Source organism: Parus major, chromosome 13 (genome assembly GCF_001522545.3).
Source record: "Parus major isolate Abel chromosome 13, Parus_major1.1, whole genome shotgun sequence".
Classification (NCBI taxonomy): domain Eukaryota; kingdom Metazoa; phylum Chordata; class Aves; order Passeriformes; family Paridae; genus Parus; species Parus major.
This window is the reverse complement of record NC_031782.1, coordinates 6,895,203-6,918,024: the sequence shown is the minus strand read 5'-3', so window position 1 is coordinate 6,918,024 and position 22,822 is coordinate 6,895,203. Positions and strand designations below refer to the sequence as shown.

Below are 22,822 nucleotides of genomic sequence, written 5' to 3'. Positions count from 1 at the left end.
GCTATTCTGATTGGTTGTGCCGCGATCGCCCCGCCCCTCCCCTACCTGTTCCTTTAAACCGCGCCGAGCGCCGCCTCCAGCTCGCCTCCGCTGCTTAATTCGCGCCTCCGCTCCCTCCTATTGGCCGGGAGGGGCGTCGGTCACGGCTCGTGACGCGCCGCGCGCCGTGACGTACCCCCCACCCAGGAAGCTCCGCCCATTTATTCTCAACTCGGCTCTGGAGGGGAAAAACAATTTCAAGATGGCGGCGGCGCGGACAACAATGGGGGGCCGGGGGTCCGGGCCGGCCCGCGCCTGAGGGCGGCGGCGGAGGGAGCGCGGAGGGTTCCGCCGGGCCTCTCGGGGCGGGCAGGGCTGAGGGAGAGCAGGGCAGCGGAGCGGCGCCGGGCTCGGGGCAGAAGGAGGAAGTGGGGCGGGGGGGAGAGGAGCGGGCGCCGGGCCGGGTGGTGGAAAGACCCGGGGCGATCCCGGCGGGGAGCGCAGGTAAGGCCGGCGGGAGGGGCGGCGGAGGCCCTGCCATGGCGGGCGCCGGAGCGAGCAGCCGGTAGAGCGGCGGCGGCCGCCCCTTCGCCGTCCGGCCCATGGTGCTGCCCCCCTGCCCCATGGCGGAGTTCGTGGTGCCGCGGCACAGCGCGGTGATGGAGCGGCTCCGCCGGCGCATCGAGCTCTGCCGGCGGCACCACAGCGCCTGCGAATCCCGCTACCAGGCCGTGTCTCCGGAGCGGCTGGAGCTAGAGCGCCAGCAAACCTTCGCCCTGCACCAGCGCTGCCTGCAGGCCAAGGCCAAGCGGGCCGGCAAACACCGGCAGCCGCCCCCGGCGCCGCCGCCGCCCGCGCCCCCTCCGCCCGTCGCCGCCGCGGGGAGCGCCGAGAGGAGCGGAGCCAACGGGCTGGACGGCGAGGCGGCGAGCGGAGAGCAGCAGCACGGCCGCAGCAGCGCCCTGATCGCGGTAAGCGCCGCCCGGGGCCGGGTGCTGGGGCCGGGGAGGGACCGGCGGTCGTGCCCGGCTGGCACCGGCACCTCTCGTCTGGAGCTGGACGGGGGAAGGAAAACGGGCTGTCGCGGCTGGTGTGGGGGCCTGCGGTGCGAGGGCTGGGCTTGGGGCTGCTTTGCAGAGTACCCTGTCTGCTGTGTTACAACTTCGCAGGCGATATGGGCTGTTTTGTTTTCGCTCGTCACCTCTGCACGCTGGAAGAGTACATAAAAACTGCGGCATGGTGGGGTAGGGATAGTGGCAGGATTTCTGTGATGCTTAAATCATTCAGAGTATTTTGTGAATCATATTTCTGGCTAATTCACCTAAAATACCCCTACAGAAACTGTCAGAAGGACATTAATACTGCGATGCCTTTGGATTTTTTGTTTGTTTGCTTAAGTCTTTAATTTGGGGTGTTAGGGTTTTGTGGAGTCATTTGATAAGAATACGCTTATTACTGGGGGGGATGTTTTAAGACAATGTGTCTGTTAGTTCTGGTACATATTGGAAAGAATTTCAGTGGAAAGGCAGCTGCTTGTTTGCCACTCACTCTAGTGGGTGTGAACACTATGAGAATCCCACTCCACCCATTAAAAACTGGCTTAGCTCAAAATCTTAATGTTTCTCTGGCTTCTCTAGCATTTCTGGTTGTCGGGACATATTCACATGGCCCTGTTTGTATATCAAGATAGCTATTGCTTAACTTATTCTGGGCCCTTTAAATATACTGCCATGTGCTAATGTGTCAGTAATGTAGGTTAGTAGGATAACCTCTTAAAGGATGCCTGTCCTAATACCTGTCTGCCTTAAAACCAGGTATTTTTAAATGGTGGCCTGCATGAAAATGATTCAGTACTACTCTGAGTGCCTTTAAAAGGGGACACTGGATTAAACTGAGATATTTCCAGGTTAATATATAGAATAAATAATATTTTCAGGGTGCTCTGTATATTTCATTGGATTAGAAAGGAAGAAGGATATACTTCTCTCTGTCTTGGACCTATTTTTAAAATAGAATCTCGATAGAGCTTATTGTATACTTGAGTATACAATAAGCTCTATCACTTAGATAGATTATTATGTCCAGGACATAATGTGAAATATTGAAACACAGGGTTTATCAATGTCATCTTTACTGTGACCAGCACTAGGCAGCCTGGGTGCAGTCTGTAGTATTTACAAGATGAACTGAAAGTGTTACTTACCTGAATTGTTTCTGTTTTTGTTAATACACGTATGAGATTCGAGGACTTGCTGACTCTTAAGAAGACTGAGGTCCTTGTGACACAATTAGAGCACTTCAGAGGACTGCTACAGAAGGGTACTTGAGGAAGAGAGGAAACCTTGTGCATTCCTGAAACTGATTCTACAAAATTTTACAGTTAGCTGTTGTTTAGCAGACTGATCTTGAATGTAAACTTGTGTAAAAACAAAAATTGCTCAAACTTGTTTTTTATTATCTAAAATCTTGGTGGGGGTTCTGTTTATTTCCTGCTGGGCTCTCAGGCTTTTTGCATATGGAGCTCTACCCCATAATAATGTGTATTTTAATTACACTCAGGGCTTTTTAGCATGTCAAATCCTGTTGCTTAAACTGCCACCACACGACTTCATATTGATCTTCTAAAAGAAAGATGTCTAATTCATTGGTGTTGTTTCTCTTAAATCACTTTGGATGTGGATTTGATCTAATTAGCATCCATTATAATGAGAGCTCTCAACAGCAGCAGGTTCTGAAGTGCACTGCACATCTGGGGAAGCCCTTGTACAGGAAGCTGCTGCCAGTGGCCAATTTACACAACAGAAGAGGGCTTTAGTGTATGAATGACTCTTCCTCTGCTGGCCTGCTGTTTCTTTCCTAGGATCCATGACTGTGAGCTTAATTGCAGCTGCTGATTCATCACCTCGTTACTGGGGTATAAAGTTGGTTTGCTTAGTAATTCAAGTCTTGGAAAAAAACACAACAACAACAACAACACCTCTGCTGCTAATTTAATTCCTCTGGCCCAAAAGGTCCCTCTCTAGGTTGGTACTTTACCTCTGCCCGTCATGTTGGCCATTATAAAGACCAAGCATGTACTTCGACTGGGAAAGACGTGGGCTTGATTTCCAGTGTTCAGTAAAGTTTGGATGAACACCAGAATTATCTTTTAAAACATCCTGGACACATTCCTTTCCAAAGAATGCTGCTAGCTCAGTGCAACATGCATTATATCAGCAGTTGCTGCTGTAACAGTCCAGATTTTTCTGTGAAGCTGCCTATGAATCTGCTTTTGGAAATCAGTACTCTATGTTGACCATTAATGAAGCATTTATTTTGGTCCCTGAAGGAGAGAACAGTTCATGTAATGGTGAAGGCTTTTGTGAGGTCTTGTAGTAGTAGGACATGAAGCTGCTTTGCCCCAAGTCTTGACAGTGCGGGCACTGTCAGGTGCTGTGCTGCAGAACACCTTCTGTAAATCCACAGTGGTCACAGGGAACAGGGTTGGTACCACCACTTCCTCCTTAGTGTCTCCTGTAACTTGTTATGTGGACAAAATCAGATATTTTCTCTTCCATTAGTCTTTCCATCCTGAAGTTGGATGGATCTTGCTTACAGAAACTGAGAATACAGAATGAGTATTGATACAGAAATACCTTGTATTATTTGTGCATCATGTAGACCTGTCCTTCATTTGAGGAAAATGTTGAAAAACCTTCTAGCTTCGTATTTCTAAAAAAACTTCCAGATCACTATTTAATGGGAAATCCAAATGTTGGCATCTGCTTCCCATTTCTGTTGTTTAACATGACATTATTAAGGCTGTGTTCAAAGTAGAAGATGCTTGATGTTTGGATAATATGTTTGCTGTGCTAATCTTACATTTTTGAGAAACGGGGAAGTTGGGAAGATATGGGGCTTGTTTCCTAGAAGATTTTTTTTCTGTGCCAGGTTCTGATACATGAAAGTTCATCCAATAATGCTGTTTAAATTCTCTGCAAGAGAAAGGTTGGCTTCCTTACATTTCTGTGATAGACTATGAGGCAATGTATGGCTGAGCTGAGCAGAAGGTGTTTCATTGACATGTGGATGAGGAGAATGGCAAGATCTGGATTTTCACCTCCACTCCTTGTTTTATGATGTGGTGTCTTGGAAGGAGAGCTGCTCCCTGTTTCTTGCTGGGTTTTTTTCCCCACCTGAGAGCAGTTGTTGTGCAGAGAGCTTGCTTTGTCTAGGACTGCCACAAAACCACAAACAGTATTTCTGGAATGAGCACAGAAGGTCTAGTCAGTGGCCCGTCTTGAGAATGGTTTGTGTTAAAGCTGAAGAGCAGCATTTATTTGGGAGTGATAGATGTTTTACATTAATATTAGTTAAATACTAAATTAAGCAAAGGCACCAAGTAAAGGGTTTTAAACTAAATTTAAGTCCAAGGACAGCAATGCAGTGTTTCTTCGCTGAAACACTTAAAGTAATAAATTAAAAGGAATAGACTGTCCATAATGTACTGACAAGTGTTAATGATGTTCCTCTAACGAAGCTCAGGCTGGTACTCTAGCAGTTCAGAAGACCTCGTTTTTCTGTAAGCTGTGGTATAAGAGTGTTAAATTGTGAAATTATGTTTTACCACAAAAATAGCAAATTATTTACATGTTATTTATATATAGCTATGGTAAAGTGTAGTCTTGCCACCATTGTTTGTTTTCGCTGACAAGTCTGATAGTTTGTTGCCCAACAACTCAGACAGGTTTTTCTTTGTCTCCTTTTAATTCTCTGTGAGGTATTGTTTTATGTTTGAAACATTTCCCTTGCTAGATTAGTTAGATATGCAGTGATGCTTCCTAAGTTGTAAGGATCTGGGAGTGACAGAGCTGCTGCTGCTGTTTAAGTTCAAGTGAGGTGGAGGATCCGGCATTGCAGCTGAAGGCACAGGAGTTTTTTTGATTCAGCAGAACAATTCCTGTAGCAGAAGCTGCCCCTTGTGACTAATGCAGGCTTGGGATATTTATAGACATGCCTATCCACAGCCCTTCTTCACTCCAGCAGGCAGTCACCCAAATACAAAAGTCTGCTGGAATTAAAGTAAAAATTAAAATGAGTCCAGCAGTTTAGTTCTGACAGCACGGTGGAATGCAGGAGCACATTGGGTAATAAAATGCTTTCCTTGCAGGGGGAATGCAACTTTGGAAGCTGAGGGTAGATGCACAGTAAAGGGGGAGTTCTTACTATGGTGTGTAGTCGAAATGTTATGTTTTCTATCCAAAATTCATACACTACAATGTCTGGTATTTGCACTGTTATTCCAGCTTAAGGAGTTGTCATCTTTGTTGCTGCTGTTCTTGGCGAGACAGGAGAGGAGAATCAGTGTCTGTAGAGCACCTCCTGTGAACTCTGGCACATTGGAGCTTTATCTGTGCTGCAATACTGCCACTTCTATGGCAGAAAAATGGATGTTTTCTGATTTGGCTTCCCCTTCTGGGTGAGAATGCTAGGAGCCATATTGGAACTAGGCTTTTATTATGCTTATAGTCTAATATGGCATTTCTTCTTTGAAAATATCCAGCATTATGTTTCTCTTGCTGATATATCAGGGCAAATGCTTGTAGACTTAATTCAGACATTGAAATGGTAAACTAATTTGAAATAAAATACAAAAAATTAAAGCTCTATTGAATCCTGTAAGAATATTTAAATCTCTATTATATAGATGCTTTAAAAAGCTAAATAAGAACATTATACAGAGCCTTAAAGGCACAGTATTAGTACTGGGTTTTTGAGAATTTTCTGCCATGTTCACAAGGTGGTTTGTTGGGGTTTTTTTAATGAAACCTGCATACAGTTTGTGTTTTTATACATATGTATGTATTTTCCATCTTCACAGGACTCAAAATATAGCAAAGTACTGGATTTTTGCAAAAGGACTTTAGCTGACTGTCTTCAGTTTAGCTGTGCTTCATGGTAAAGGGTTTCTTGCTTTCAAGCAAACAGTGTGAACTAATTTTCATGCCTGTTAAGTTCTAACACATTGAAATGTCATTGGTTTCAGATGATTATCTAAATCTAGTTTCAGATATTAAGTCCACACCAAAATAGCCAACTCCAAACAAACAAAAAAACCCGAACAAAAAGCCCAACAAAGCTAATCAGAACAACCTTGTACCACTGTTTTGATCAGTGATTCATGCCCCTTCCCACCAAAGCAGTAAGAGAGCACTGGCCTCTGAAGTTTTGAACTCTGCCAGTGCTAACAGACAAGCAATATATTAAGTTTTCAAGCTTTTCTGGCTTCTTGTTTGGCTTCTGTAATAGTTTTTGGACAGCTTTTACAAAGTCAGTCAATTTGCCCTTTCAGTGAGACCACAGGAGGGCTGAGCATCATTGTGGTAAAACTGGTGGGTTTAAGACAGAGATTGAATATCTCAAAATGCTTTGTGTGCTCTCCATTTTCTGCTGGAAGCTTTGTCATTGGCCTGGGCATGCATCCATCTCTGGCATTGCAGCCTGAGTCCTTGTCAGAGTGAGTTACAGGGCCAGAGGCTGCTGTGCTGGACACCTTTTGTTGTCATGGATGGCACCTGGGTTTTGTCAGCTTGTGTTCTGTGCATGAGGAATGCACAGTTGGGCATGTGTGCTCCTGCCAAGGAAGTGTTTATGACCACACTGAGGACTGTGTGTTCTGCTCACGTGAATAAAATGCAGCTCAGGTGATGTGATGTGGAGGAGGTGCAGCCTGTGGCCCCCTCAGTGGCTCTTTGACAAATTCTCTGTTGTGTCCTGGGCCAAAGGACTGAAGCCAGCTCACATCCTCTGCCTTGCACTTGTTCCTATATTGGTATAAATACTTCAGATAAATGGTTTTGGGATGATATTTTTAGGCATAGCTAGATAGCAGTGATCTCAGAAGTTCATCTTTTGTTGAAAAATTGAATAGGCTGAGAAAATGAGAAGACACTTCTGTATCTGATCTTGTTACAGTGGAAATGATTGGCTCAGTGTTACAAATAAAGTTGATTGATTCTGCTAAGGAGACCATGGACAGCGTACTGGAGGAACACTGTGCCTTACAGGATGGTAATGCAAGAAAATTAAAGCTGAAGAGGTTGTCTTAGTGAGTAGCAAGCTATGCTTTACTTCATCCTTGTCTTGGTTGGTTTTTTTCCCTTAGTTTTGGCAGAAGAGAACAGGTTTTTCTTGCCTTGAGAACTCTCTTGGAGAAGCTTGATATGTAGATAGCTTGCAGTCTGACTTGTATCTCACATGCAGCTTGTTATTTTCCCCCTCAGACCAGATTATTTGGATAGACACAGACAAACTGGGGAGGAACTTAATCCCTTTTTTTGCCAAAGGAATACAGTTTTAGGTGAAAGGAGGATTTTGTCTCGAGCAACTTACAGTCAAAATGTCTACAAGGATCAGATATCTGAGTGTTATGACTGTTAAAACCCATAGAGATATGAGAGTTCCTGTGCTGCATATTAGGGGTCTATATCTTTTTCTAGACTGCAGTGAGTGTAGCTCACAAAAAAAAAAAGTTATTATTTTGATGTAAGTTTTCAGGGAGTGGGTTTTTTCCCTAACTTCGGAATTAAGGAGGATCCATTCCCGAACTTTGAGTAATTTGACTCATCATGTAACCTTGGGCAAGTTACTCATCCACCTTGAGCTTCAGTTTTCCCAGTGGGAGTATGAAGTAAACAATGGGAAATGCTGAAAGCCAAATGTTGTGATGGGGTTGAGCTTTTCTGCTCTCTGATGTTTTGCCTTTTTACAAAAAAGTAAATTTCCATTATTCTTTCAAGTTGGTATTTGAAAAATTCACTAGAGAGCTGCTACTCCAAGCTGAAGACCTGATGTTCAGATTAAGAGATTTCAAGTTCCAGCCTCCTCTCCAAATGTACACCTCACCTCACCCTATTCAGTCTTCTGCTGATCTTGCTACTCTGCTGCTATTTCCATGAACTATCTAGAAGAGCACAGTCTCCAGGGAAGCTGGTGTCTGTCTCTCAGATAAAAATAAGGTTTTGCTGTTACCTATGCAAGCATTAAAAAAATAGTGGGTTTTTTTTAGCTGTTACCTCTGCAGGAATTAAACAGATGGTGGTCTGGAGTTTCATTCCCTCCAGAGATCAGTTCACTGTAGACAGTTCAAAAAAAAACAACCAGAAACAATTAACTGTGATCCAGTCCTTCTGTCTGTAAATCAAAGAATGCTGTTGCTCAGGCAAGTGTGTTCTTCTGATAATTTATGCTGGCCCTACATACAGCCTCTTGCTTGAATGATGAGATCTTGAGGTTTCCTGTTTTTCCTTGGATGAGAGTTTTCCCCAGGGGTTAGTGGACTGCCTTGTGAAGACTGCAGGTAATATGAAAAGAACCATGCTTGTCTTGAGGTTTGTTTAATGAGCTGCTTCCTGCCATCTGAGAGGGCTGTTGTTCAGTGACCCCACACCTCAGATGGGTGGCTCTTGGTGGGGAATCCTGTCGGGTGTCCTGCTGAGATGTACCAGGGTGTCTCACCCAGGTCAGGAGCTGATGGCAGTTCCCCCTTCAAGCTCCTTATGCTGTTGGAGCAGTGTCTCTGCCCTGCAGGTTTGTCTGCGTTGGTGGAGCGTTCCAGCACCAACAAAGCTCAGAATTTTTACAGAATGCTCCTGAGGGAAGGAAAAGTTTATAGTCACCTTTGATGTGTGCAAAAATTCTGTTTTCAAATGCTTTTGAGGTCAATAGAAAGAACTTTATATTTGCAAGAATGCTGGCAGGAAGAAGTTGTTGAACAAAGGCTCTCTGGCTGTGAGGCTGCTGCTGTAGCTGCTGGTTGCTTCTAGGTGGCACCACGAGAAAGAGAATCTGTGCCTTTGCCATCTGTGAAAAGCCAACTGGGGAGCTGCTTGGGGCTCTGGTGGTCAGAGCAGCTGCAAATACTTCAGGAGAAAGGAGAAAAGGAATGAGCTTGCTCTGCTGTGATAGAACTGGCTGAACTCTGAATTGCATTTTCCACAAGTGTGAAGCAGTGGTCGCTAAGTGACAAATTGGTTTTGCTTCAGTGCCAAAAGTGTGATTGTGTACAAAATTTATATACATAGTTCTTCTCTAAAAGTTATTATCACAAGAGAATTACTTGTTTTTTCTAAATATTTAAATGTGAGACTGCTTTATAAGTATTTAAATATGAGAATTTTATCAATCAACTTCATGGAACAATTATACTGTGTGTGTACATAGATAAATACAGGTTTTTATTCTTAAAATTTGATTCTTAACATTCTTTAAAATTTTTCTCATTTTGAATAGGAAAAATCACAACATATTCCAGTTCACAGCCATTTTTCAACTTTTTGTTGTTGCCAGAGTGTCTGGCAGCTTTTAGCTTCATGTGAAGGAGGGGGTCTCTGTTTGAAGTAGTACATGTTTTTTGAAAAATTTCCCTAAGAGACTGTAGTGAGGAAGTAATCTCATGTGCTGACTTGTAAGACAAAATGTTACCAAAACAAAGGTGCAGCCTTTGATTTTTTTTCTGAAATGTTTTATTCAGAGCAAGACAATGTTCTGGTAAGAAATAAAAAGTCCAGATCTGTGTAGCATAATACTACACAACTAAAATATTCCTCTTCTTTTTCAGCAGCTCCATGAGACTGTGAAAAGAAAGCTTGATAGTGCTGCTTCCCCTCAGAATGGAGACCAGCAGAATGGCTATGGTGATGTGTTTTCTGTGTCCAAGAAACTGCGTCGTGAGGATGGTTTGGGAGTGAGTGGTTCTTCCAATGGAATGCCCCCTGTGTCTCCACTCCATCATCTTGACAAGAAATCTGCTACTGGTGATACCTTACAACTTAATGGGAAGCATCCAATGGGGCTTGATGGCATCAGCAAGAAGTGTCTTCCAGATTCCAGCCTGCAGTTGAATGGAGGTGGTGATGCTGATGATTCATTTCCTTTGAGTTTGAACAAAGAGCTGAAGCAGGAGCCTGTAGATGAGCTTCCCTGTATGAATCCTGTAGCAGGGGGTTCTATATCTCAGAATAACCTGATGCCTGATCTTAATCTAAATGAGCAAGAATGGAAGGAACTTATTGAGGAGCTCAATAGATCAGTGCCCGATGAAGATATGAAGGATCTCTTTAATGACGACTTTGAAGACAAAAAAGATGCAGATTCTTCAAATTCAGCTGCACAGACTCCATTGCCACAAGATATTAATATAAAGACTGAGTTTTCCCCAGCACCCTTTGAACAAGAACAGCTGGGATCTACCCAGGTTAGATCCACTTCTTCAGGTTCAGCATTTATTGGCGCTGCTTCTGTACCTGTAAGTGCCGCTTCTACAACGGTTGGTAGTTCTCAGGCTATGTTCCAGTCTTCCAGTCAGTCAATGACTGAAAATCCTAATCAGCCCATGATGCAGGCATCAAACCACTCTCAGAACGTCCAGAGGCCTGTGTTGTTACCTGGGAAGTGTGCAGGAAGTGCCAAAGAAATGTCTTCTGCTCATCAACTTCAGCAGATTGCTGCCAAGCAGAAGAGAGATCAGATGCTGCAGACCCAGCAACAAGCTTCTCAAGTCCACCAAACAAATCAGATGTCAACGTGGCAACAGTCTGGGTCTTCCCATAGTCCACTGGCAGTCCCATATACCATGGAAAATCCTACTAGCCCATCGGTTTATCAGCCAGACTTCAACAGTCAGAAACTCATGATGCCTAATTTGGGAAATAAAAGCTCACCGAGAGCTGGAGGCAATTATCACGTGAACATTTTGGGTCATCAGCAAAACAGCTTGAACCAGAACCCTGTGAATAGTCAAGGCTCTATACTAGACTATGGGAACACCAAACCTCTTTCCCATTACAAAGCAGAATGTGAGCAGGGGGTGGCAGTGCCTGGGCAGAACAAGACTCCTATGCTGGCATACATCCAGCAGCGCCAGCAGCCACCACTGTCCCATGTAGGTGATGACCAAAATGGGATGATCCTGCTGAAACCCAAGTCTGGAAACATTGCCTACCGGCTGCCACATGGTCAGGTGAATGTCCTGAATTACCTTTGCTCAGTAGCAGTTTTAAGGTTGTTGGGTAGGTAAGGCTGGAGTGCAGATTCCTTGGTATAGTTTCAAATGTTTTCATTGATTTTAGAGAGAAAAATCTTATGTACAAGAATCTTAGACAACAATCATGAGGTTTTTTCCACTGGGGACAGTTTTTAATACAGGGTTCTAGGTCATGTAACATGTGATTTCCAGCTTAATATACTTTGTGGGCAACAAATTATGTCGTGCTTCACAGAAGCTTCTACTTACAAAGATAAATAGATGCTTTGTAAACTTTTGACTAAAATAACTCATATAAAACTGTACTGTTACACAGTGTTCTCAAAGAAGCTTTGATTTCTTTACCTTGTTTTTAGTCCCAACTTGTGTCAGAGTTGGCTTACTATTAAAAGACCTACTTTTGCAGAGAGGTGGAAGTGGGGGCTGCATTCCTGATTTCTTGGGTGTTCCATGGAGCCTTTCAGTTCTATGGATTTTTATTGGTTAAGTCTCTGGGCATTGGGGAAGCATGGCTTAGGAGAGAAATATATCATTAAGAATGAATAATGGTAATGTTTGTTTGCTTGAAGCATATGCTTCAGGTTTTCCTGTAACAGAAAATTCCAGATGCTGTTCCTTTGCCTTGTATAGAACTGTTACTACAGGTATGCTGCAGGTGAAAATTTCTGTAGTGGGTGGAACTGTAGACTCATTGGGATTCTGTAACATGTACCTGCAATGTATGTATAAGAGGGCTTGTTGAAAAAAAAGGTATTTGTTGCAAAGATTAAAGTTCCTCCACCAAAAGCTGTTTGAGATCCAACTCTAGTCATGTTCCCTCAACAAAACAGAAAACTTGTGAAAAAGCTCTGATTAGTCTGTGGTAAAGACCACACCGGTGTACAAACAGAAATATGAGATCAATGGGTGCTTCATAAAAAAATGAAAGTCTTTGAAAGCTGGTAGAAGTAACAGTCTAACAGCATTTTGATGGAAAAAGAAGGATAGAGACGATTGTGTGTTGCATCTCTCCCAATGAAAAACATGAGGGTGACCGCATCTACACTGCCACACTGAACTAACAGAAATACTGATGAAAGCTTTGGGAGAATTTCTCAAAAGCTTGCACACAAAAACTTTGCACAGCATTCCTTATATTTGGCTCGTGATTCCTTATGAAACTGCAAAGTGAGAACCAACAGCCGAACCCATTAGCTGAATGTTTAACTTGAATATAACATTTGTTTGTGTAATTAGAGATGAGGCTGAACTGTGCTTTAAAATTATGAAAACTGTCAAATTTCAAAGGCATTTGCTGGTACTAAGAGGGCAGTATCAGATCTTGAATGATAATTGTTCCATGTTATGTTTGCTTATCCCAAGTTCCAGTCTCATAAAAATGCCAAAAATTGCAGATTCAAGAAAAACTAATAACATCAGACTTACCTCTAGTAGTGTATGGTGATGGTTGGATTGCTGGAAAAATACCTTAAGACCCATTTTGACCAGTGGAAGCCTTCTCTTCACCTGCAAATAGTAAATTCTCTGATATTAAAAAAAAGCAACTTTAGGATGGGAGACACAAACACCTGCAGAATTAAATGTTGACAGAACAGGCAGGATTTAAATAAATGGTTTGAATAATGAAAATATAACATGTAGTGTTTGAAAAACTGCTACCAAAATATACTGAATCTGGGGTGTTTGAAGTACAGTTTGTAGCTACCTGAAAAAAAGCACAAGAGCTATGCTCGCCTCTTTGAGCTGGCAGTTAGGAAGTACTTTGAGACTCAAGTTAAACCCCATATTCCTAAACTTTGTGGAGCTTCTGACCCTAACTCCTAACAGGCAGTTCTATGTCTGGCACTGTGTGGATGGGTGTTTGGCTGTCTTTAATTAGCTGAACTTACATAAGAAGCTTCACAGGTGAAGAAGTTACTGCATTTCTGTAACTTTTTTCGTTTTTCTTATGTTCTACAGGATCAGAGCCCTGCTCCTACTGTTGCTCGTGTTCCTGTTTCTGTCCCGGGCCCTGGGGTGGGTGCACAGGCTCCAAATGTCTCCATGGCAGGTAACCACAACAACTCAGCTTATCAGCAGCAGGCAGCAGTGATGAAGCAGCACCAAATGCTGATGGACCAGCAGAAGCAGAGAGAGCAGCAACAAAAGCACTTACTCATGGAGCAACAGAAGCAGCAGTTCCTAATGGAACAGAGGCAGCAGCATTTGCTGGCAGAGCAGGTGAGAGGGGCCAGCTTTTTTTTTTATTTGTGCTTCTTTGCTTTGGTGCATGAAATAGCATTTGATGTTTTAGAATCAGAGAATAGTTTGGTTGGGAGGGACCTTCAAAATCATCTCAGTTCCAACTCCTCTGCCTTGGGCAGGGACACCTTCCACTAGACCAGGCTGCTCCAAGCTCCATCCAACCATTTCCAGGGATGGGGCAGGCACAGCTTCTCTGGGCAATCTGTTCCAATGCCTCACCACACTCACAGTAAATACTTTCTTCCTAATATCAAATCTGAACCTAACCTCCTCCAGATGGAGATCTTGGATTCCCCCTTGCTCTATCACTTCATACCTTTTTGAGACACCTTCCCCCTTCAGCCTTTTTGTAAACCCCCTTTAGGTACTGAAAAGTGCTTTAAGGTCTCCCTGAATCAGCTGCTTTAAGAAAGGATGAAATGATACAGTCTCCTCTGAACTGAAAATGTATGAAAGCCCATTTTGTGGGGAAGGTTGTAGTAGAATATGCAGGATTGTGGAGCTATGGTTGTGACAAGTCCTAACCAATGGCTCTTATATCACCTAGAGGCATTCTAATAAAATTCAGATCTCAATAGAGGTGACAGAAAAACACCCTCAGTTTTGGAGCCAGTGTAGACAAAACATAGTAATGTGGTTGGCAGTGTATGAGTGTTGGTAAAGATATGTTTTTAAAATTTGGGTTAAAACAATTTGGACTAAGGGAATACTGTGGGGGAATTACATTATTAAAGACTGAAAGAAAATGCTCAAATCATCAATAAAATCACATCTTCTCTATGAGTTATGTGATTTGTAAGCTTAGAATAATTTTTAATAAATCAATCAGTCTTTGGTGACTTGTATATTAATATCAAATGTCAAAGATGAGTAATCATTACTCTCCAAAGTGTTAACAAAACAGGTATTCTTTGAGAGCAGGTGGGGATAAAGGAAATACGGGGTGTGATCTGCTTGTGCTTTTGCATGTCTGGTGGATGGTGATTGTTAGAGCTTTGTTAGAGCTCTTAGAGCTGTGGCCCAGTAGGTTTCCTTAGGACAACAATGGACCTAACAGGTGTCAGATCTCTCTGAACAGTGGGGAGGTGATAAGTAGCATATTACAAACACAGTACTGATATATTTTTTTCCTATCTATTTGCTTCTGCTTTGCCAGCACATGTTGCTGCAGTAAATACCAGTATCATGAAAATAATTAATTCATGTCCTATTTATGGTAACTACAATTACCTTCTGTAATTGCCATTTTTCTATAGTGTTACTGGGACTCTGGACCCAAATAATGAGTGGCTTTGCCTTGAAGCTGAACAGCTTTAGAGATACTGCATTTGCCACATTTATTTGCCTTGTGCTGCCTAGTCAAGCTAGGTCTTGTTAGCATTCCAATTTGATATTTATTTCTTTGGATACTCATGATACTGGATGCAGTTTTACAAGAAGATTTCTGAATCTGCTGATGTCTACTTTGCAGGAGACTTGCAGTTTCAGGTAGCTCCAGTGCCATTCCCTGCCGCTATAAATTTGTCTTTTCACTTGGCATTCTGCATATTTTTTACTTTTTTTTTTTCCCAAGCCAGGTTGTGCAGTTTTTGGTTTCTCTCAGAGCTGTGGCATCTCTTGTTGGCTTCCGTGGTCAGCCTCTTTCAGGTCTGACTGGTCCTGCAAGCAGCAGGTCCTCTTGTCAAGCAGCCTGCCCTCTTCATTCCTGTGCATGTCTCAACAGCTTCGCAGCTGGAGACATTTGGGAAGGGTGGTAGTGATGTGTATCTGCTGTTTGTTACATTGCACCGGTCTCTTCTGTAAAGGCTTCTGGCTTGTGTCTTTACCCCAATACTCTTGGAAGGGAATTTCTGTCCCCTGCTATGCTCTGTGGAACTTTGTGGATAAGTAGGTAGTTGTACATTGTATCACTTCTGGGTTATGTCAGAGTTTCAGTCTGAGTGAAGGTATCTGAGGAAGAAGAGACTGAAATGCTGTGCCTGATGCGTTTCATACCTTAAAAGCAGCCAGTTGGCTGTTAACACTGTCAAAATCTGAGTCTACTGTCTACATCTACATTCCCCTCAAGACTTTAATTTTCCTCCAAAGTTTCCTAATAGAAAATTTGCTTGGTTTATTTTTCAAATGGTTTGATCATAAAATGGGTAAGGGCTGAATCTACTTTTATTTTAAAGAGGCACAATTATTTTGTGTCATGAGTACGGTTTGTTTCAGTTGATCAGTGTGCTAAGACTTGCTAAGAAAGTGATTTGAAACAATGGTTGCAGAACTTGTATGACTTCTGTTATGGACTTAGTTCTGCAATTTTCCACAATCTTCCAGGAAAAGCAGTGATATATGAGAATATGGATTTGTACGTATCTTTTCATGTTTGCAGACAAGGACTAGAAAATATTTACGTGTTAAATTTTTGATATTTCTGATTTGCACTTTTATTGCTTTTTAAAGAAGGGTCTAAAAATACATTGATTTGGAAATAAAGACCAAAGAAGTAAATGTGACCTTTTTTTTTTTTTTTTAATACACTCACTTTTGCTCTTTTTGTACCTGTACATCTTTTTGTCTTTAGAGTGTTGCTAAAAATGCCTGTTGATTATGTTACTGATTAGGAGACTAACATCTCAGATTTTCAACCTTTGAAAGGCTTCAGACATGCACAGCAGTAGCTCTTGCAGTGCATGCTGTTGTCTCTGAGATCCTGGTCTTGTCACTTACCAGATTAAACTGACTGTGTTTGAACCTTGAGAACAAAGTCTGAAGTGACTTGTAGGGATGCAGAAGCCCCTTTGATTACCAGGAGAAGTGTGCATAGAAGTATGCAGACAGCTTGTTTTTATCCAAGATAGCCCCTGGAAAAAGCTTGATCTGTTTTCAAGTTATCTTGCATTGGACCTTTCTTAGGAGAAACAGCGGCAGCAGCAGGAGCAGCAGCTGCAGCGGCATCTGACACGGCCTCCTCCTCAGTACCAGGATCAACCACAGAATCCATACCAGCAACAGGTTGGACAGTTCACAGGTCAGTAAACATGGCAATTGAAATAATATCAGAGAAAATACCAAGGAGTGAAAAACAAGGTGTCTTCAAATTTCCTGAATTGGATAGCTTTTAATTAATTTATTACACATCACTCTGCGTTAAAAGCTCTTGACCTATACTCTGATTCAGTTGCAAATTAACAGCTTCCCTGGTTGCAGGTATCTGGGACAACTTAATCTGAGTCTTAATATTGTTTGGGAAATGAGTAAAATTATTAACTATTTCATTGTTCTGCAGGCCTTTTTAATACTTCTGTTTCATTGTGCAGGTTGGAAATTCTCTCTATCTTTGATATATCAAGATTAAGAGGGTTTTTTTCTGAAGTTTGACATCACTACTGCCTGTATCTATCACAGGCCCTCATTAAAGAAACATAAGTGGTGTATTATTTCTCTCATCTCTAAGATGAGTTTAAAAGTCTCTTAACGTTTTTGTCGCTGCTACCTTTAAAAGGGAATGCAGTTTGAATTCTCTTCATTACATGTTAAGTGTCCTGTGTGGGGTTTTCTGTATGAGAAGCAGCATATTATGTCTGTAGTATATTAATTCTATTAAAAGGTGATATAACTGTTCAGCTGGAATAGCTTCAAAAATGCAGAAGAAGTAGGAAGCAATAAAAGCTCATCTTTTTCCTTAAAAGCTGTTACTTGATGTGGCATCAAGAATCCACTTCTCTCTCATAAACATAGGGTGCAAGAAAATTTCCCTTAGTTTTGTTTTCTTACTCTCCATGTTCCTGCAGAAATAAATAGTGTAGGGGAAAGATGCAAATGGAAATGCAATACCCTCAGCCTGACAGTGTTCATGCCTGTTGCAGTGTCAAGTGCAGCTACAACTGGGTTTTGTTACTTAACTGAAAATACTTGCTGCCAATATAAAAGGCATCCCTGTGTGCTAACACAGGGATCAGTGGCATCCTTCAGATATTGCACTAAAATATTTTTTTTATCTTGCCACTTTTCTACAGAAAGATAGGCATACAACTGTTAGGAATAGAGTAGGTTTCAATAATTTTTTTAATAGTAATTTCATTACTATTAAAAATGTTTTTTCCTTGTAATGATTATTGTAACTATTTTTTGCATCTTAAATCCTGATATATGTGCTGTCTCTTCACTGTAAATATTGTCACAGGAAGATTCTTCTCCCACACATCCATTCCCTCAACACTGATGTTTCATGATGTACTTTGCTGATAATTAATTCAGTATAATTTGAATTCTATTTGAATTTAGTTTTTTTTAACTAAATTTAAATTTTAACTTTTTTATTAAAATACAATATTAGTAATAATGGAGAGCCAGTATTCCTCAGTATCATCAGATATGAAAAAATTCTTCAGCTTACTTTTGGTTTTGAAAGTAGATAAATTATTAGTGTAGGTAGGTTTCCTCTGGTTGACTGTAAGGGGAGGGGGGGTGGTACATGCACTACACTTTACAGGGCTTTTCTACTTTTTTTGCTTCAAATGGGGGGCTGTTTCTTCTGCAAGAAGAAATTCTAAGCTCAGAATTTGCAATAACAAAAGACTGTATTTGGTTTGCTGAGAATACATTTTTCCAAATCACTTTGCTTCGCCATCAGCACTGCATATTAACATAGTGAATACTTCACTGTGGGAGTCCAAAAGATACTTGACCAAAAATTTCTGAATTAGATATTTCTATATTAGATAAATAGAAGATGTTCCTGGAATTGGGAAAATGCAGAGCTAGCAACCCTGCATTTGTATAAGAGATGCAGTCTTGTTTTTGGAATGACTGACAGTGTGTGTATGTGTGCAGTAAGAGGGATTTTTTAACGGCTTAGTAAATTGTGCATGCACTTCAAAGTACATGTTTACCTTTGTTCACAAAGAAATAGCAGAGTCCTGCCTTTAAAGTCATAATTTTTTTTAAAATTAATGATGCTGAACTCTTAGAAGTGGTATTCAGATTTTTTTAGGACATTGGCACATCTGTGTTCGAGATCAAGGTGGAGGTGCTAACTGGCGCAACAGTTGATAGTCTTTAATTAAAAATTGCTGCTCTGTGTTGCTTGCAGAGGTCAGTTTATACAAATGTAGCTGCACCTCTCTTCTGGGTTATTGTGCCTACAAGCCTGGCTTGGCTCAGGTTGGACTTGATGTATTTAATGTACAAAATATTTCTTTGTATTTCAGGGTCATCTTCAGCCATGCCCGGGGTCAGTAATTTAGGACAGTCCAGCTCTGGTAGTCCCCGGATGTTTGCTCAGAGCCAGAACATGATTCAGATGGGACCTGGACACGCTCCTGTTGCTCCACTGCAGTCGGGCTCCAGCCAGCAGGAGCGGGGGGTGTCTCAGTACCCCAGCATGCAGAACATGCAGCGTGGGGGGCTGTACAACCTGGCACCTGGCATGACCCAGATGGTTCCTCAGCACACGACTGCGAGTGCCAATGGACAGACCCCGATGCAGAGACAGGGCAGCTTGGGCCAGGGCGCTGCCGTTCCCGCTGCCTACGGGCAGAACACCCTACCAAACTCAAGTATTTCTCAGCAGCACAATAAAGGTGCACTGAATCCAACCTTATCTAAACCACAGATGGCAAGAGTACCAGCTGCTATGGGGGCTCAAAATCCATCTTGGCAACACCAAGGTATCCCTAATGTTAACAACCAGACACAAGCAAACAGTGGCTTAGGACCATTTACTGCCAACTCCTCTTTCCACATGCAGCAAACACATCTAAAGATGTCCAACCAGCAGTTTGCCCAGGGAATGCCTCAGGTAAGCCTAAGCACCAGCAGGCCCATGACCTCGATGAACGCTGCTGTCTCTGGGCAGATGCTGTCATCCTCTTTGGGAGCACAGCCGCGGACAAACCCACCCGCACAGCAGCAGCTACCCTCACAGCAAGTCTTGCCTGGCTTGAACCAGACTGTTCCAGACCTGAATGCTTTCAGCCAGAACCCAAATCAGCAAATTCCCAACAGAGGAAGCCTGCACTGTAGCCAAGGGTACCCTGTGAGGACGACCAGTCAGGAGCTGCCTTTCGCATACAGCGGCCAGTCAGGCAATAATGGACTTCAGAACTTAACTGGTGACACAGATCTGATAGACTCTTTGCTGAAAAACAGGACTTCAGAGGAGTGGATGAACGATTTGGATGAGTTGTTAGGAACTCATTAAAATGGGACCGGGGGTGGGGGTTCTACTTTTTTTAATTATTTCATGAGATATAAACAACTCTTGGACCAAAAAACCTGTGGCATTGAGGAGACTTGCAGGCATTAGAGGTAAATGGTTGGGAAAAAGACTGGAGCTGCTTCTCAATGAGTGTTGACACGTGGTCACAGCGCACCAAGCAGGTCTGCAGGAGGAGTGCGCTTTGTCTGCGGTCTCTGAGGAGTCACACACTTGAACAGGTCAAAAAATACTGTGTCCTAGCCAGCCTTCCAGAAATCTCACTTGCAGTGTTCTAAGACTAAATATTTTAATTATTTAAAAACAAAACAAAAATTCCACAGAAATAGTGCAGAAAGAATGCAAATAGTTGCACAAATTGTGTTTAGGGCTTAGTCTGCAGCTATTACTTGCAATAATTATTTGTTCATAGCTTGACATGCTGTTATAGTACTGTCCATCAAACTTCTGATTTTTGTTTGAGAAGAGGCTGTATGCACCTGAGTATGCTTGCAAAATGTTTGGAATTGTTTTTTTTCCCCATTGCTGAAGCATGTGCCTGTACTCTCAGTAAGCAAGTGATATTTCACAGTAAATATTTCTAGATGCTGGTAATAGATGAGAGAAAGTATTAAAACCTGGCCAGTTAGTCTAGATAGTCATCTTCATAGATTGTAGTCTTTTAAGCTGCAGTTTGCACTCTGTTGTAGAGAGGCACAGTTCTTGGCTTGTACCTTGCTGTGTTTAAAGGGGGAATTTCTTATGGGAGAACTTTTAAACTATAGTAGGTTTAACATGAATTGTAAAGCCATTTACTTTGCACCTGTTTCTTCATAACTTATTTCCAAAGGTAGTTGTATTTAAATGAAGGCTTTGCTTCATGACAGCTCATCTAGTTTTCTTTGTTGTAAAAAGTAAAACTAACCTTAGAGATCAGTTCATCCCCCCGAAGTTAGCAATGAGCACAAGACTTTGTCACTTCAGGATAAAAATGAGGAAAAAAGAATTTGGCTGGGAGGTGGAAAGTCCTTATTAGCAATAATAGCACAGGCAGCCTGGAAGAATGCTTGTATCAGGGTTGCTCCAACGTGGAAGTCTCCCCCTTAAATGCTTTGTTTTTTGAATACTGGCTTACAAGTTCGATAATCTTTCTATAGACTGGTGGATTTACTTTTTTAATATCCCTTGAAGCAGATGCTGTTCTTCAGCTCAGCCCAAGGAGACCTCTTATCCATATGTTGGGGTTGGTCCCAGAAAGGACAAAAACCACAATGGGAACAGTCAATGTTCTAAAGTCCTTACTCTACCAAAAAAAAAAAAAAATCCCTTATCCACCAACAAACCACCTTGCCTTAACATTTATTTTAAAATTAAAATAAAGTTGAAAGCTTTTGTTTTAAATGCACAAATACCTCTTCCCTTTCTAAATCCACTTTCTTGGAAAACTCCTCCAAACTTTATAACCAAACCCAGCATTGTGATTTAAAATCAATTTCCTTCAACACAGACTGGCTTCTCCAGGAGGTTTCTGCATTGCAGAATTGTGAGAGGGTTTTTTCCAGAGGGAGTGAAGGGAAGTGAAAGATATCATTGGTTTCGAAGAAGGAAAATATTTTACTGTATCTGCAGCTCCTTTATGAGACAATTTGCACTTTTGAAAACTGCTTTTTTAACACTAATACTTTAACCCTTTCCAAATATGCATGGAACATGGTTTATTCAGCACACTTAGCTAGTGTGGATGAATTCTGCTCTGTTGATCAGATTTGCTGTTTTATCATGTTGAACTGTTGATGAAAGATGTGCATTGATCAGTGGGTCCCACCTTTGAACAGTGGATAAAACTTCACTGAGGCAGGCTTAATCCCTCATAGAGCTTTTGAAAAGATAACGTAAAGATTGTCTTTGGATGGGAAGATGAAGGTGTTGGTGACTTTGGTTGTTGACACTTCTGATATTTTCTAGAATAAGTAGTTGAGATGCAAATAACTGATGCTAGCTTTTCTCATACTGGCAATCTAAGAAAAGAGCTAATGAGCTTGGTTTACTATTAAGTTAAACCAAAAACTGGTCCAAGGTAAGTGTCATTAGAAAAGTATAGATATAAACTAGCAATGGCAGGGGAAGGAGTGTTTGTTATTTTTTTTAATTTTAAGGGTTAACTTTGCACCAGTGTGCCTTCCCTTCCTGTCAGGGGTGCTTGGGACCTCAATTTCAAGTGACATCATTCCATGTCACTGTTTTTTTTCTCCCCCTTAAAAACACTTGACAGAAATAACAGGGTAGTAGGATTCAGCTTTTCTTTCTCCCTGTTTAGGTTGTGGTGAAATCTGCTCTGTTTTCCAGTAGATTTTGCACACAGACTTTGTTCTGAAGAAGTCAAAATACAATCCATCCAGTTGTGATTTCTTAATTGGAGGAAAAGAACATCTGCTGTTTGCATTGTTACTACCAAAAAGGCAATCCAGCAAAATGTCCAGGAAAATGCAGGTGTGCTCTTTCCTCCACTGTTTCTGGAAGCTATGGTGGATATTGCTCTGCTTGACCAGAGGGTTTGTTCAGGAAGGTATCTGGGTTTGATGACAGGGCCTTTTCCTGGTACTGTTGGAGTAAAATTAAGTGTGATTCTAGACAAACTGGCTTATAATGCCCACTGGTGTCTGTGTGAATGGGATCCCAACAGCCCCTGCTCTGGCTTTGGTCCCTGTGCACAGAACGCAGTCGGAGCGTTGGGAACGCGGGGCCACTGGAACAAGGGTGGAACAGTTCAATGGAAATGAAAATACGGTTTTGATGTACGTGGGTGCATGGGCAGGGCTGGGCTCTGCCCTGGTGCCCTGTAACGTGTCACTGGCTGTGTCTGCACTCGGGCTTTCCATTTGCTGCAGCTTCAGAGCAATAAAACCAATCTCCCCTGAACTGAACCCAGCCGGCCGCCCATGGCTTTATTTATAAACTGCGGTTTTGGTTGGGCATGCAAGGTGAGAGTGTCACTGTGCAACATCCACTGCCTTCCAAAAACCACAATCCAATTGAAAAGGGTGCTCAAAATTTTGTTATACACATTTCCTTTGTGTAAATAAATGTTTACAATTTTATATTAAAGATTGAATAAGAGTTAGATCTTCTGACTGTATATTTTTTACTTTTTATAGATTTTAAAACTATAATTCTTTATATATGTGTTTGGGGGGTATTATGGTAAGTTTTATGCTTGTAAATGGAGAACAGTTGAATTTGATGCTAACCTTTATGAATTTTTGTCATTGAAATGTATAAAGAGTCCATTAATCCCCTTATTCTTTTACTACAATTACTGGTGCACACCAAAAAGAAATCCTTCACTTCTGTTTTATCATTATAAAATAAATATTTTGCTAGTGTATTAAATA

At 41.9% G+C, this 22,822-nt stretch overlaps 1 protein-coding gene across 2 annotated transcripts; it reads left to right on the top strand.

The window, feature by feature from the left end:
* Positions 1–142: 142 nt before the first annotated feature.
* MAML1 (mastermind like transcriptional coactivator 1) lies at positions 143–22,822 on the top strand. 2 transcript variants are annotated; one of them, XM_015641841.3, is made up of 5 exons: positions 143–950; positions 9,581–10,978; positions 12,962–13,222; positions 16,148–16,262; positions 18,445–22,822. In XM_015641841.3, exons 1-5 carry the CDS (start codon positions 582–584, stop codon positions 19,434–19,436), a joined length of 3,135 nt encoding a protein of 1,044 aa, XP_015497327.1. In that variant the 5' UTR covers positions 143–581; the 3' UTR covers positions 19,437–22,822. The 2 variants fall into 2 exon arrangements, with proteins under 2 accessions (XP_015497327.1, XP_015497325.1); XM_015641839.3 differs by having other exon boundaries at positions 9,578–10,978.

Bases quoted from the DNA above. Each gene is read 5' to 3' on its own strand.
- MAML1 (XM_015641839.3), top strand. From the start codon at position 582: ATGGTGCTGCCCCCCTGCCCCATGGCGGAGTTCGTGGTGCCGCGGCAC. The intron at 951-9,577 runs GTAAGCGCCGCC...CTTCTTTTTCAG, and splicing joins GCAGCAGCGCCCTGATCGCG to CAGCTCCATGAGACTGTGAA. The intron at 13,223-16,147 runs GTGAGAGGGGCC...GACCTTTCTTAG, and splicing joins AGCATTTGCTGGCAGAGCAG to GAGAAACAGCGGCAGCAGCA.